Below are 12,168 nucleotides of genomic sequence, written 5' to 3' on the forward strand. Positions count from 1 at the left end.
TTTTCCACACCAGATTGAGTGACTTTTTCAAAAATGCAGAGCTAATCACATTGTCTTTATGTGTAAAGCCCTTCAGTGACTTTCATTGTTTTTAAGAGAAACTAACATCCTTAACCTGTTTGGGTCCCTGGTTACCTTTCCAACCTCATCTCCACAGTGTGTTCTGGCATTCCTTTCTCCCCTAATTACTCTGTTCTTTCTGTTCTGCTTCAAGTACGTGGCTTTTGGTTATGATACTTTCTCTGCTTGGAAATGCACTTCTTTTCCTTTTCATCCACTTACTACTGCCTGTTCAGTTCAGGGAAGACTTTCCTGGTTAGGAGAGATTCGTATAATTATGTTCACATGACACCATTGCAGAGTTGCCATATTTATTAATACTTAATAAATTAATGAGATGTTTCTCATGTGATACTGTGTAAGTGCTAAATAAATGTTTGTTAAAGGAATTCGTTCAGTGCTTACTAAATGTCCTAGAAATTATATTAAGCATTTTATGTGTCGTCATCCTTAATCCAACAGCCACTTGATATATTTGGGTGGCATGTCCCCCTTCTTATGGATTAGAAATAGTGTTAGGGAGATAGTTGGTGGTCCCAGTGCTAGTACGTATTAGAACAGGCATTTGAAATCAGGTTTCCTTGCCACTGAAGATTGTGTACTTAATCACATAACATTTAATTCTCACACTGTGCATCAAAACACCTGGGAAGGTGCTCAAAATACAAATGCCCTGACTGCACTTTATAGATTCTGATTCCAAAGGTCTGAAATAGTAGGTAGGCATCTATGTGATTATCAAGTTGGCCAGTCATTTGGATGTTACTAGATGTATTTAGATGTTCATCAGTGTTTGAAAACCATTGCCTTAGACAACAGTTCAGTGCTTTATGAGTTTCAGTTTTCACACATTCACTGTATTTCAGATTTTGTATGTTCTTAAAGCAAGGAAGAACTGTAGACCTAAGGAAGTGAGCTTAGTTGTCATTCTAATTTCCTACCCAGTTATTCCTTCTCCCCCTTCTCCAGCTGAAGGGGCTGAATAGTGAGATGCTGCCCCAATGCTACTTTTTTGAAATTATGGTAATTTTAAGAATCTGAGTGAGTTGCTGTAGTAAAAACTACGCTAAGTACGTGGGCTTGAAGTGCCTTCAGAAGAGTTGGATGTGATTTCTCCTCAGATCTTATTGTTCAGATTACTAGTTTGATATTTGAGCATATGTTGCCTTATAATTTCTCATGTTACTTTTTTAAGTCTTATGGTACAATGGTCTTAAGTTTGTAAATAGTGATGGAATGTTTTACTTCTTGTTTCTCCTACTGCACCTAGTATGGTGCTTTACATGTAGTAGGTAACCAGTAATTTGTTGAACACATGTGTGCATCACTGTTCATTCCTAAGGCTCTTTAGTGTTTTGTGTTTTTCTTAAATAGGTTTGTCTCCTGTAAGTAATCTGTTCTAGCTCAACTGATAATTACTAGATACTTTTTGTAGTTGTAAAGAGAATGGTTGTACTCGGCTGGTGTAATCTTTGTTTTCTGAATAAGATAAAACATGATGGAAAGCCAATGTTAACCGTTTTTTTGAAAACTGTATCTTTTTAAAGCTTATAGTATTCTCTGAGTGCTCTCACAAGAAACAAAAATGTATTTCAAGATTATATCTCAGAATCATCTTACTTTAGACGTAAATAGATAAGCACTGCATATGGGAATGTAAGGTACGACATTTTCCCCAAATTTTATGAATCACTTTGCCAAAAGTATTTGTGTCATGTTAATGTAATTCTTATTTTGAATCACAAAATTTCATTTTATGAATACTTAGCTATATAAATCACTGTAAGGTAGTATTCTTTTATTTTCAGGCATTTACATAGAAAGAAATCTCAGACACTTGTGCCTCTTTAAGGAATAAAACAAACTATTTTGAATTCATTGGTATTTATTTGTATTGTTCATTAGTGGTCAGTGTGTATTATTTTGTGCTTATTGAAAGCCTAGTTTCTGCTAGGTGCCATGAGACTAACAAGTACTAAACATAATTTCATTATCAGATATAATTACAGTAACTATTTTATTTGCATTACAGTATTTACATAATACATAAATGTATAAATGCAAACTAATTCTACTTTTTAATATTTTATTCTTGGGGAAGTAAGGGACTCTTTGCAGTTGTGTTACTTAAAAATGCAGGAATTTTTTTAGCATAAATCTGATTTTACTGACTATATTCCTGCTATCTCTAGAGTTTATGAGTAGGCAGAACTGAAGGAATTGCCAATTCCTTTCAGCTACCTGCCATTAGGTGCTGTAACAGTCAACCCACCTTCTGGCAGGTGCATGTAAAATTAAGTTTGCATCAGATTTACCTTCTGGTTCTACCAAAAACCAAGTGATGGCTGAGCCAGATGGTAGAGAGATATAGTCTTGGAATCATAATTAAGTTGTCCCAAATCTTACTTTGACTGAGATTTAGGAGGGAAAGATGATTGAATTTCAAGTAAATTCTGCTAAATGGTGTACAAGGGGAAATGGCTTATATGAATGGACATTTCTGTCATTTATAGCTTTGTCTTTGGAAAAGATGGGCTTTTTTCTTCAACAATCAAGTGAAAATTTGAAAAGCTATCATTTTAGGAAAAGATATTTGGACTCATATAAGGTTTCTTTTATGTCAAAGGGATGTTGCTAATAATTCAAAATCTCATTTAAGTTCAGGTCTTCTTTTAAAAGTTCTTCCAGTTCATCTGTCTTTAGCCTTCTATTACTCTCATGATATTCTTTGGTCTCCTTGGCTAACCTTTTTCAAGGTTACAGCCTTAACTGCTGTACTGCTTATAAGCTCATGGTACCCAAAGTTTTGTCTTCAATCAAGACTTTTTTTCTAAGTTTTTGGCCTGTATATCTAAAAACCTACTAGATGTATCTCCATGTGAATGTCATTCAGGCAACTCAACTTCAACATGTCCAAAACTGAATTCTTCCTCTCACAAAACCAAGAGTTATCTCCTCTAAGTCCTGCCTGGATAAATGGCTTCACCCTCCACCTAGACTCTGAAATGCGAGACCTGATTGGGATTCCTAGTTTTGTTCCTTTCCTTTATCTAATTGGTCACTAGGTTCTCTTAGTTCTAACTCGTACTTGTTTCTTACTTTTTCCTTTCTTTTCCTTCCTTCCTATTACCTTACTTGAGCAACCTCTCCCTCTGTTAAAATTTGTTTAAAATTTGACATATAGTACATAAAAATACATAGCAAAGTTTAATATGTAATTATAAAATAAATATCCACATAACATCTTTGAAACACCCCCTCTTCCCACCATCTCTTCCCTGTCTTCCCTGTCTCTAATTCCAAGTGTCCTTTCCTTTGTCTTCTTGCTTTGTATACATTCTAAATTATCTATATCTATATCTATATCTATGTCATCTATATCTATATCTATCTCATCCCTGAACTACATATTGATGTTCTCTTCAGTCTTGCCATATTCCCTGCTTCCAGTCCTAGTATATCTTTCATTCTGCTTGATAGAGTGATTGATCTTACTCATGCTTGAAACCGTTCTGTGGCTTATGGCTTGATTGTTTACTACTAATTGCTCTTGGTGATCTGGCTTTTCTGTTTCTTTTGCCATATTTCCCTGTTTCCTCCGGCTTTTATCGGAATTGCTTTGTTTTTACTTTGTCTTTACTTCTATACTTCTCCCATTCTCTGTCTACTTCATTCCTGTTCACCTTTAGAGACATCTGTAGCATTACTGTTTTGCTAAAACCTTCTTCTCTGTTCCTGGTTTTTTGTTTGTTTGTTTGTTTTGTTGTTGTTGTTCCTGTAAGACTTTGTATATATATTTTGTAGATTTTATCACTGTGGGCTAATGCTATGGTTGGTTTACCTCTCTGTCTCTTGCCCCTTTGATGGTAAGATCTCATGGCTTATTTTTCCTTCTTTCTCCCACATTTCTTATATAGTATCAGGTACACAGTGGGTTCTCAATAAATATTAAATAATTTACCAGGTGAATTTCCATGTCTATTCCTACCATGTGTACGCTTTACTCTTGGCTCTGTTTGGATGACGGATGAGCTTCTCAAATTTGAATATTACCTCTGAAAGTATCCTTTGTTTTCATACTGAGCTATTTGTAGTTCTCAAATCACATCATGGTCTTTCTCCCCTACTATAGCATGGTATGTACCTCTCTGTTAATTGCTGTAAATCTTTGCAGATCTGAGTCCATTGGCTACAGATTAAGTCCCTAAAGAGCAGAAATGTTTCCATTTACATCTGTATTCCCAGTGTGTATAACTAGTGCATGGCATATAATATGTAGCTACTCAGGCAGAATTAGAGGAATGGATATGTAGGTTTTAAATAGGGTTTTTCTGTCCCTTCAGCTCCCCCATCAAAATCAGCAGCAGATGTTCATAGAGAACAACTTGGCATAGCAATAAATATTTTCATAATGCCAATAGCAACATTTTCTAACTGCTCACAGAAATGCAGCATTAAATTAAAAAGGGAGAGTCTCTATTTCTGTTTACAGACAGTTCAAATCTTTCATAGAAGTAGGTCATATTTATATAAATATAATTTAATTAACAGAGAAAACTGGATACAAACTAGTGCTACCTTAGTCCAGTGACCTTCCAAATATTTTTGCTTGTGTGTTCTCTAAATAATTTTGAAAAACAATGTACTCCTTTGCATGTTTTTAAGTTGATGGTATCTAAAAATTTTTTGTCAAGGGTTTAAAAAGGATCTAATTTCTGGGCGCCTGGGTGGCTCAGTTGGTTAAGCGACTGCCTTCGGCTCAGGTCATGATCCTGGAGTCCCGGGATCGAGTCCCGCATCGGGCTCCCTGCTCTGCAGGGAGTCTGCTCCTCCCTCTGACCCTCCCCCCTCTCATGTGCTCTCTCTCTCATTCTCTCTCTCTCAAATAAATAAAATCTTTAAAAAAAAAAAAATAAAAAATAAAAAAAAAAAATAAAAAGGATCTAATTTCTAGGTTGTTGTATATTGTGATTATGTTTTACTTTTATCAAAACCTTGGAGTTTTTGCTTATTAATTGAAATAAACTTGTTCTTATACATCCATATGACAGCCATCTTATTTCTTAATTGTAATTCTGTGATAGATAAGGCATGGGGTCTCGCTGTTAATATCTGGAAGAAATAAAGCACAGCCTCTTTCAGTAATTTTTTCCAAATTTCTTTTTGCTTTATTTTATTTTTTTTAAAGGTTTTACTTACTTACTTGACAGAGAGAGAGTGTGCGTGAGTGTGAAAGAACAAGCAAGGGGAGGGGTAAAGGCAGAGGGAGAAGCAGGCTCCCCGCTGAGCAAGGAGCATGATGTGGGACTTGATCCCAGGACCCTGGCATCATGACCTGAGCCAAAGACAGATGCTTAACCAACTGAGCCACCCAGGCACCCCTCTTTTTTGCTTTATTCTTAAGAGACTTTCAGTTAATGCATTCTTGAATTGCATTTGCCCCATTCAAAGTTTTTTATATCCAGGGAAATGGCATGTAATAAGATTGTGATGGCTGAGAAAAATACTTTTCTTTGGTCAAGTGGGAAAAAATTGTGAGGAAAGAGTTGGTTAAGGAAGATTTGTAGGACACAGACTTTGTCAGACAAATCAGTTTTAGGAAGGAGTAAACATGGAAGCGGAAGATTTGAAGAGTGAGAGGGTTTTAGACCTCTTTTTGTGCCATGGACCCTTCACAGTCTAGTGAAGCCTGTGGACCCCTTCTCACAGAGTAGTATTTTAGGATCAGCTTGTCAGTTTCTACAAAAGCCTCTGGGATTCTGATTGGATTGTATTGAGTCCATAGATCAGTGGGGAAATTGGTATCTTAACAATATTGAGTCTTTCAATTCATGAACACAGTCTTTCCTTTTAAGTCTTTGTCAGTTTTTCTCATCATGTCAGTTTCTCTCATCAATTTTTTGTTGTTTTCATTGTGGAAGTCTTGTATATCTTGTTAAATTTATCCATGGGTATTTCATGTCCTTGAAATGGTATTTTGAAATTTCAGTGTTTGTTTCTAGTATATCAAAATAGTCTTTTTAAAAATGTTCCATTCTTGTATTCTATAATGCTAAACTCATATTCTAGTTTTTTTGTAGATTCCTTCTGCCTTTCTGTGTACAAGATGTGAATACTTTTTATTTTGTTTTTCTTAATTGCTTTGGCTAGGACCTCCATTAGAATATTGAATTAAGGTGGTAAAAGTAGATATTTTTACTTTGTACCCAAACATAGGGAAAAAGCAATCAATTTTTTTATTTTTAAATATAATATTAGCTGTAGGTATTCAAAGATTCCATTTATCAGGTTGAGGAAGCCCTGCCCTTCCCTTCCCTTCCCTCCCTCTTTTTTCCTCCCTCCCTCTTTCTTCTCTCTCTTTTCCTTCCTTCCTTCCTTCCTTGTAGGCATCATGTCCAATGTGGGGCTTGAACTCACAGACTCAGATTAAGAGTCACATGCTCAATCTACTGAGCCAGCCAGGAGCCCTGAGGAAGTTTCTTTCTGTTCTTAGTTCGCTGAGAGTTTTTATTGTGGATGGGTATTGAATTTTGTCAAAATTTTTTTCTGCTTTTATTGAGATGATTGTATGTCCCTCCTCCATTATTCAGTTAATAAGGCGAATTACATGAATTTGTTTTTGAGTGTTAAATCAGCCTTGCATTCCTGAGATAAATCTCTCTTGGTCATCGAGTTGGGTTTATTGGACTTGATGTACTAGTATTTTGTTCAGGATTTTTACATGTTGATGAAGGATATTGGTATGCAGTTTTCTTTTGTGTCATTTGTTGGTGTCAGGGCAATACTGACTATATAACATGACATGGAAGGTGTTCTCTTCTGTGTTCTGGAAAAGCTTGTACAGACCTGGTTATTATTTCTTCCTTAAATGTTTGATAGAATTCAGCAGTGAAGCCATTTGAACCTGGAGTTTATTTTGTGGTAAAGGTTGTAGTTATGAATTGGATTTCTTTTTTATAGGACTATTCTGGTTTTCTGTTCCTTCTTGAGTCAATTTTGGTAGTTTTGGCTTTCAAAGATTTTTTCCATTTCATTCAAGTTGTTGAATTAATTGGGATAAGATCATTTATAGTATACCTTATTGTTTAAAATCTTTGGGATTTAAATAGGATTAAAATCTGTAGGATTTCCTCTATTTCCGATATTGACCATTTGTGTCTTTTAAATTTTTTCTTAATGTAGCTAGAGGCTTATCTTTTTTAAAAACTGGCTTCATTGATTTTTCTTTTTTCATTTCTCTACTAAATAGAGTATTACATTAAATTCAGTCTGTTTCATTGATTTCTACTCTTTATTTCCTTTTTTTCTACTTATTTTGCATTGTTTTCTTTTTTTTTTTTTTCCTAGCTTCCTAAGATGGAAGGTGAGACCACTGATTTTGGCATTTCCCCCCCTCATATAAACATTTAAAGCTGTACTTTTTCCACTAATCACTGCTTTACCTACATCCCATAGATATTTCATTTTTAGTCACCTCAAAGTATTTAAAATTTTTCTGTGATTTATTTATTTTATCTGTTGGGTTATTGAGAAGTGTTTAATTTCCAAATATTTGCATTTTTTTCCTAGATATTTCTCTGTTACTGATTTCTAGTTTAATTTCATTGTGGTCAAAGAACATGTTTTATATTTCAGTAGTTTTAAATATGTTGAGATTTGTTTTATGGTCTGGAAGAATATAGTTTGTCTTACTGAGTGTTCCATGTACACATGAAAACAAAATGCATTGTGCTGTTGTCAAGTGGGGTGTTTTGGGTCATGTTGTTTGATAGTGTCATTTAGGTCTTCTATATCCATACTGATTTTTTGTCTACTCAGTCTAGTCCATCTGTTACTGAGAGAGGATCCTTGAAGTTTCCAATTATAATTGTAGATTTGTCTGTTTCTTTCAGTCATTTTTTGCTGTATTTATTTTAAAGCTCTTATTCAGTATGTACACATTTAGGATTTTATGTTTTCTTGATGAATTGACATCTTTGTTATTATGAAATGTTGCCTATTCTGTTTGTTATTAATATGGCCACTCTAGCTTGGTATATTTTCACATTCTTTTAGTTTTAAGTCATCTTGTAAAGTGGGTTTAAAGTGGATTTCTTTAAAGCAGCATATAATTGGATCTTGCTTTTTAATATAGTTTGACAATCTCTGCCTTTTAATTTGATGTTTAAATCATTTGCACTTAATGTAATCATTTATAGGGTTGGATTTAAGTCTACTATCTTGCTATTTTCTACTTGTCACAATTATTCTTTGTTCCTTTCTTCCTCTTTTCCTACTTTTTGTATTCATTTTACTTTTAGGATTCCATTTTATTTCCATTATTGACCTTTTAGTTGTATCTCTCTTATTTTACTTATTAGTCTAGGATTTATTATATGTCTTTAATTTGCTATAATCTATTTTCAAGTGATATTATGCTACCTAACATAGAAGAGTCTTTCAAAAATATACTTCCATTTCCCCTCTCCTGTCCTTCTTTGTCATATTTTTTACTTCTTCATAAGTCAATATGTTTTTGTTTTTGTTTTAGATGGTCAGTTATCTTCTAAAGACAACATGAGAAGTTTTTTTTAATATACCTGCATAATTTTTATTTCTAGTGTCCTCCATTCTTTTTGTGGATTCACATTTCCATCTGGTATTTTTGTCCTTCTGTTTGAAGGACTTCTTTTAATATCTCTTGTAGTGAATATCTGCTGGCAACAAATTCTCTTAGATTTTGTTTTCCTGAAAAAGTATTTCACATTTATTTAATTTTAATTTTATTTTATTATTTTTAAAGATTTTATTTATTTATTTGACAGAGAGAGAGAGTGAGAGAGCACAAGCAGGGGGAGCAGCAGGAGAGGGAGAAGTAGGCTCCCTCCCCGCTGAGAAGGGAGCCTGATGTGGGGCTCCATCCCAGGACTCCGGGATCATGTGAAGTGAATGAAAGCAGCCACTTAAGCTTAACTGACTGAGCCACCAGGCGCCGCTCACATTTATTTTTGAAAGTTTTTTTCCCATGGCTTATAGAATTCTAGGTTGATAGGTTTTGATTGTTTGTTTTTTGTTTTGTTTTTGTTTTAGCACTTTAGAGACCTCCATTCCTTTGCCTGACTTGTATAGTTTCTGATGAGAAGTCTGGGGAAAATTCTTCTTTTTTCCCCTCTATATGTAATTTTCCTGTTTTCTCTGGCTGCTTTTAAGATTTTTCTCTTAATCACTTACTTTCAGCTACTTGATATGACATGTCTAAGCATGGTTTTCTTTGTGTTTATCCTGCTTGTAGTTTATCGAATTTCTTGACACCTTGTATAGTTTTCATCAAATTCAGGAACATTTGGCCATTATTTTTTCAAATATTATTTCTCCTTTTTCCTTCTCGTTTTTGGGATTCATTTATATATGTTATATAGATATTATCCCACAGGTCACAGAGACTTTGCTCATTTTTTTTCCCTAGCCTTTTACTCTATCTTCAGGTTTTACTAATTTTTTTTTTAAGTAGGCTCCATGCTCAGCATGGAGCTCAACATGTGGCTTGAACTCATGACCTGAGATAAGACCTGAGCTGAGTTGGACTCTCAACCAGCTGATCCACCTAGGTGCCCCATGGTTTTTCTAATTTTATTTCCTACTTTGTCAAATTTGTTAATCATATCCTCTGAATTTTTTATTTGAGATATTTTATTTTTCATCTCTAGAATTTTTATTAGGATTTTTAGAAAAAGTATTCCATTTTCTTTCATCATGTTCATGCTTTCCTTGAAGTACTTAGATATACGATAGCTTTCTAATGTCTTTAATGTCTGTAATCTCTCATTTTGGAGTCTTTATTGATTGATTTTGGTCTTGATTATGAGCACATATTCTTGTTTCTTGGCATGTCTAATAATGGCATACTGAACATTGTGAATGTTACATTGCTAGATATCTGAAATTTTTTTGTCTTTCATGAGTATTGGGTTTCATTCGGGTAGGCAATTAAGTAATTTATGATTAGTTTGATCATGTGAGCTTGCTTTTAGTTTGTTAGGGCAGCTTTAGAGTACATTTTATTCTAAGAACAGTTTATCCTACTACTATGGCATGGTCCTTGTGGGGTTTCTGCTGAATGCCTTTAGTGATCAATGAGGACTCTCCAGTCTAGCTTGTGAGATATTAAGTGATTTGCAGCCCAGTGTGAACTTGAACTATTCAGCTTATAGCTTTCTGGTTGGTCCTTGACTGACCTGGTTGAGTTTCACACCATGTATGGGCATCTTAGTGTTCAACAAAGCATCGAATTTCTGGCTCTTTTTCAGCATAGTTCTCTCTCTCTCTCTCTCCCTGATTTTCCCTCTTCTCCTTAGAATTCTATCCCAGAACTCCTAGCCACCTCTGCATCCTTGAATTCCAGTTTGTCTCCTCAGCTCTTCTAACTCAGGTAGACTACTGCTTGGCATTCTGCTCTCTACTCCCGTTTGCAGTGTACCTCTAGGCAGAAAGGTGGGGCAATCCTAGGGTTCCCCCTCTTAGTTTGGTTTCTCACTGGGATTATATGCCTGTGCTGCCTGTTCAGTGTCTGAAAACATTTGTTTCATATATTTGTCCAGCTTCTAGTTGCTCAAGGTGAGAAGATAAATTTCAGTCTTTATTTCTGCATCATGACTAGAAGTGTGTAAAATTTAAAAAATATTTTATTACCTGTTGTTTGTGCATGTTTTACTGTTCTTTTGCCACCAGTGCTTTTCTTTTAGAAGATATTCTCAAGTGATTTCATAGTTCAACAGTAATTATTTTATTTACTTATTTGTTATTATTATTTTATTTTTTTAAAGTTTATTCATTTTTTAAGTTAATGTCTATATGCAGCATGGGGCTCGAACTCAAGACCCCAAGATCAAGAGTCACATGCTCTTCTGACTAAGCCAGCCAGGTGCCCCCAATCAATTCACTATTCATTATTTTAGTGGTGAATAAAACTTTTATAAAATACAAATTTTTTTTTTTTTTTAGATTTTTTTAAATTTATTTATTTGACAGAGAGAGAGACAGCGAGAGAGGGATCACAAGCATGGGGAGTGGGAGAGGGAGAAGCAGGCTTCCAGCTGAGCAGGGAGCCCGATGCGGGGCTCGATCCCAGGACCCTGGGATCATGACCTGAGCTGAAGGCAGATGCTTAACGACTGAGCACCCAGGCACCCCTATAAAATACAGATTTATTGTTGAGTATAGCATTAGCTCTTTTCACGTTTTTTTTTTTTAATAAAACTTTATTTATTTGTCAGAGAGAGAGAGAGTGCATGCCCAAGCAGGGGGAGGGTTAGGCAGAGGGAGAAGCAGGCTCCTCTCTGAGCAAGTAGCCCGATGCAGGACTCGATCCCAGGACTCTGGGATCATGATCTGAGCCAAAGGGCAGAGGCTTAACCTACTGAGCCACCCAGGTATACCGCTCCTTTCAGGTTTTATATGGTGGTTTTTAGTGTGAGGAAAGATTTAGACCCTCTACACCACTAAAGTCTTGAGGGTCCATGTTATATATAGTTGAACAACATTCATGTCAGTGTCAAGTGTGAATATGTTTTTTCCTGTTCTGTAATAATTGAGGTTGAAAAGAACAATTTGGTTCCTAGATTTAAATTTATATTCAAGTGTGTTGGGTTCTTTGAAGATAAAACCAACATGTAGCTTTCGTCTCTGTAGGATTGTTTTGTTCACTGTTTGGGGTATATTAAGTTTTTCAGACTAAATAATGAATGTTAAGTGCTTAAACAAGTAAAAACAAATGATCAGTTCTTCCCTGTCCCCCTGTGTTTCTAGGTAACTATAACTACTCAATATTGCAGCCATGGAGTCCATGCTTAATAAGTTAAAGAGTACTGTTACAAAAGTAACAGCTGATGTCACTAGTGCTGTAATGGGAAATCCTGTCACTAGAGAATTTGATGTTGGTCGACACATTGCCAGTGGTGGCAATGGGCTAGCTTGGAAGATTTTCAATGGCACAAAAAAGTCAACAAAACAGGTAAGTTTCAATTCAGAGTCCATTTGGCAAAAACACACATGCTAATTAAGTACCATAATGTGCATATGCATTTTTATGTTAAGAAATGTCAAAAGTAATGGGTTCTTTTTTATTTATTT

The 12,168-nt window shown here is 35.1% G+C and overlaps 1 protein-coding gene across 3 annotated transcripts in view; it reads left to right on the plus strand.

Annotated features, from left to right (window-relative positions):
* SCYL2 (SCY1 like pseudokinase 2) overlaps positions 1-12,168 on the plus strand; it is a 57,004-nt gene that overhangs the window by 1,840 nt on the left and 42,996 nt on the right. For all 3 annotated transcript variants that reach the window (XM_032416347.1, XM_032416349.1, XM_032416348.1), the window contains exon 2: positions 11,845-12,049. In XM_032416347.1, the coding sequence (XP_032272238.1) occupies positions 11,873-12,049 (177 nt within the window). In that variant the 5' untranslated portion in view covers positions 11,845-11,872. The remainder of the gene's footprint in view (positions 1-11,844; positions 12,050-12,168) is intronic.

The sequence above is a fragment of the Phoca vitulina genome, unplaced genomic scaffold (genome assembly GCF_004348235.1).
Source record: "Phoca vitulina isolate PV1807 unplaced genomic scaffold, GSC_HSeal_1.0 scaffold19, whole genome shotgun sequence".
NCBI lineage: Eukaryota > Metazoa > Chordata > Mammalia > Carnivora > Phocidae > Phoca > Phoca vitulina.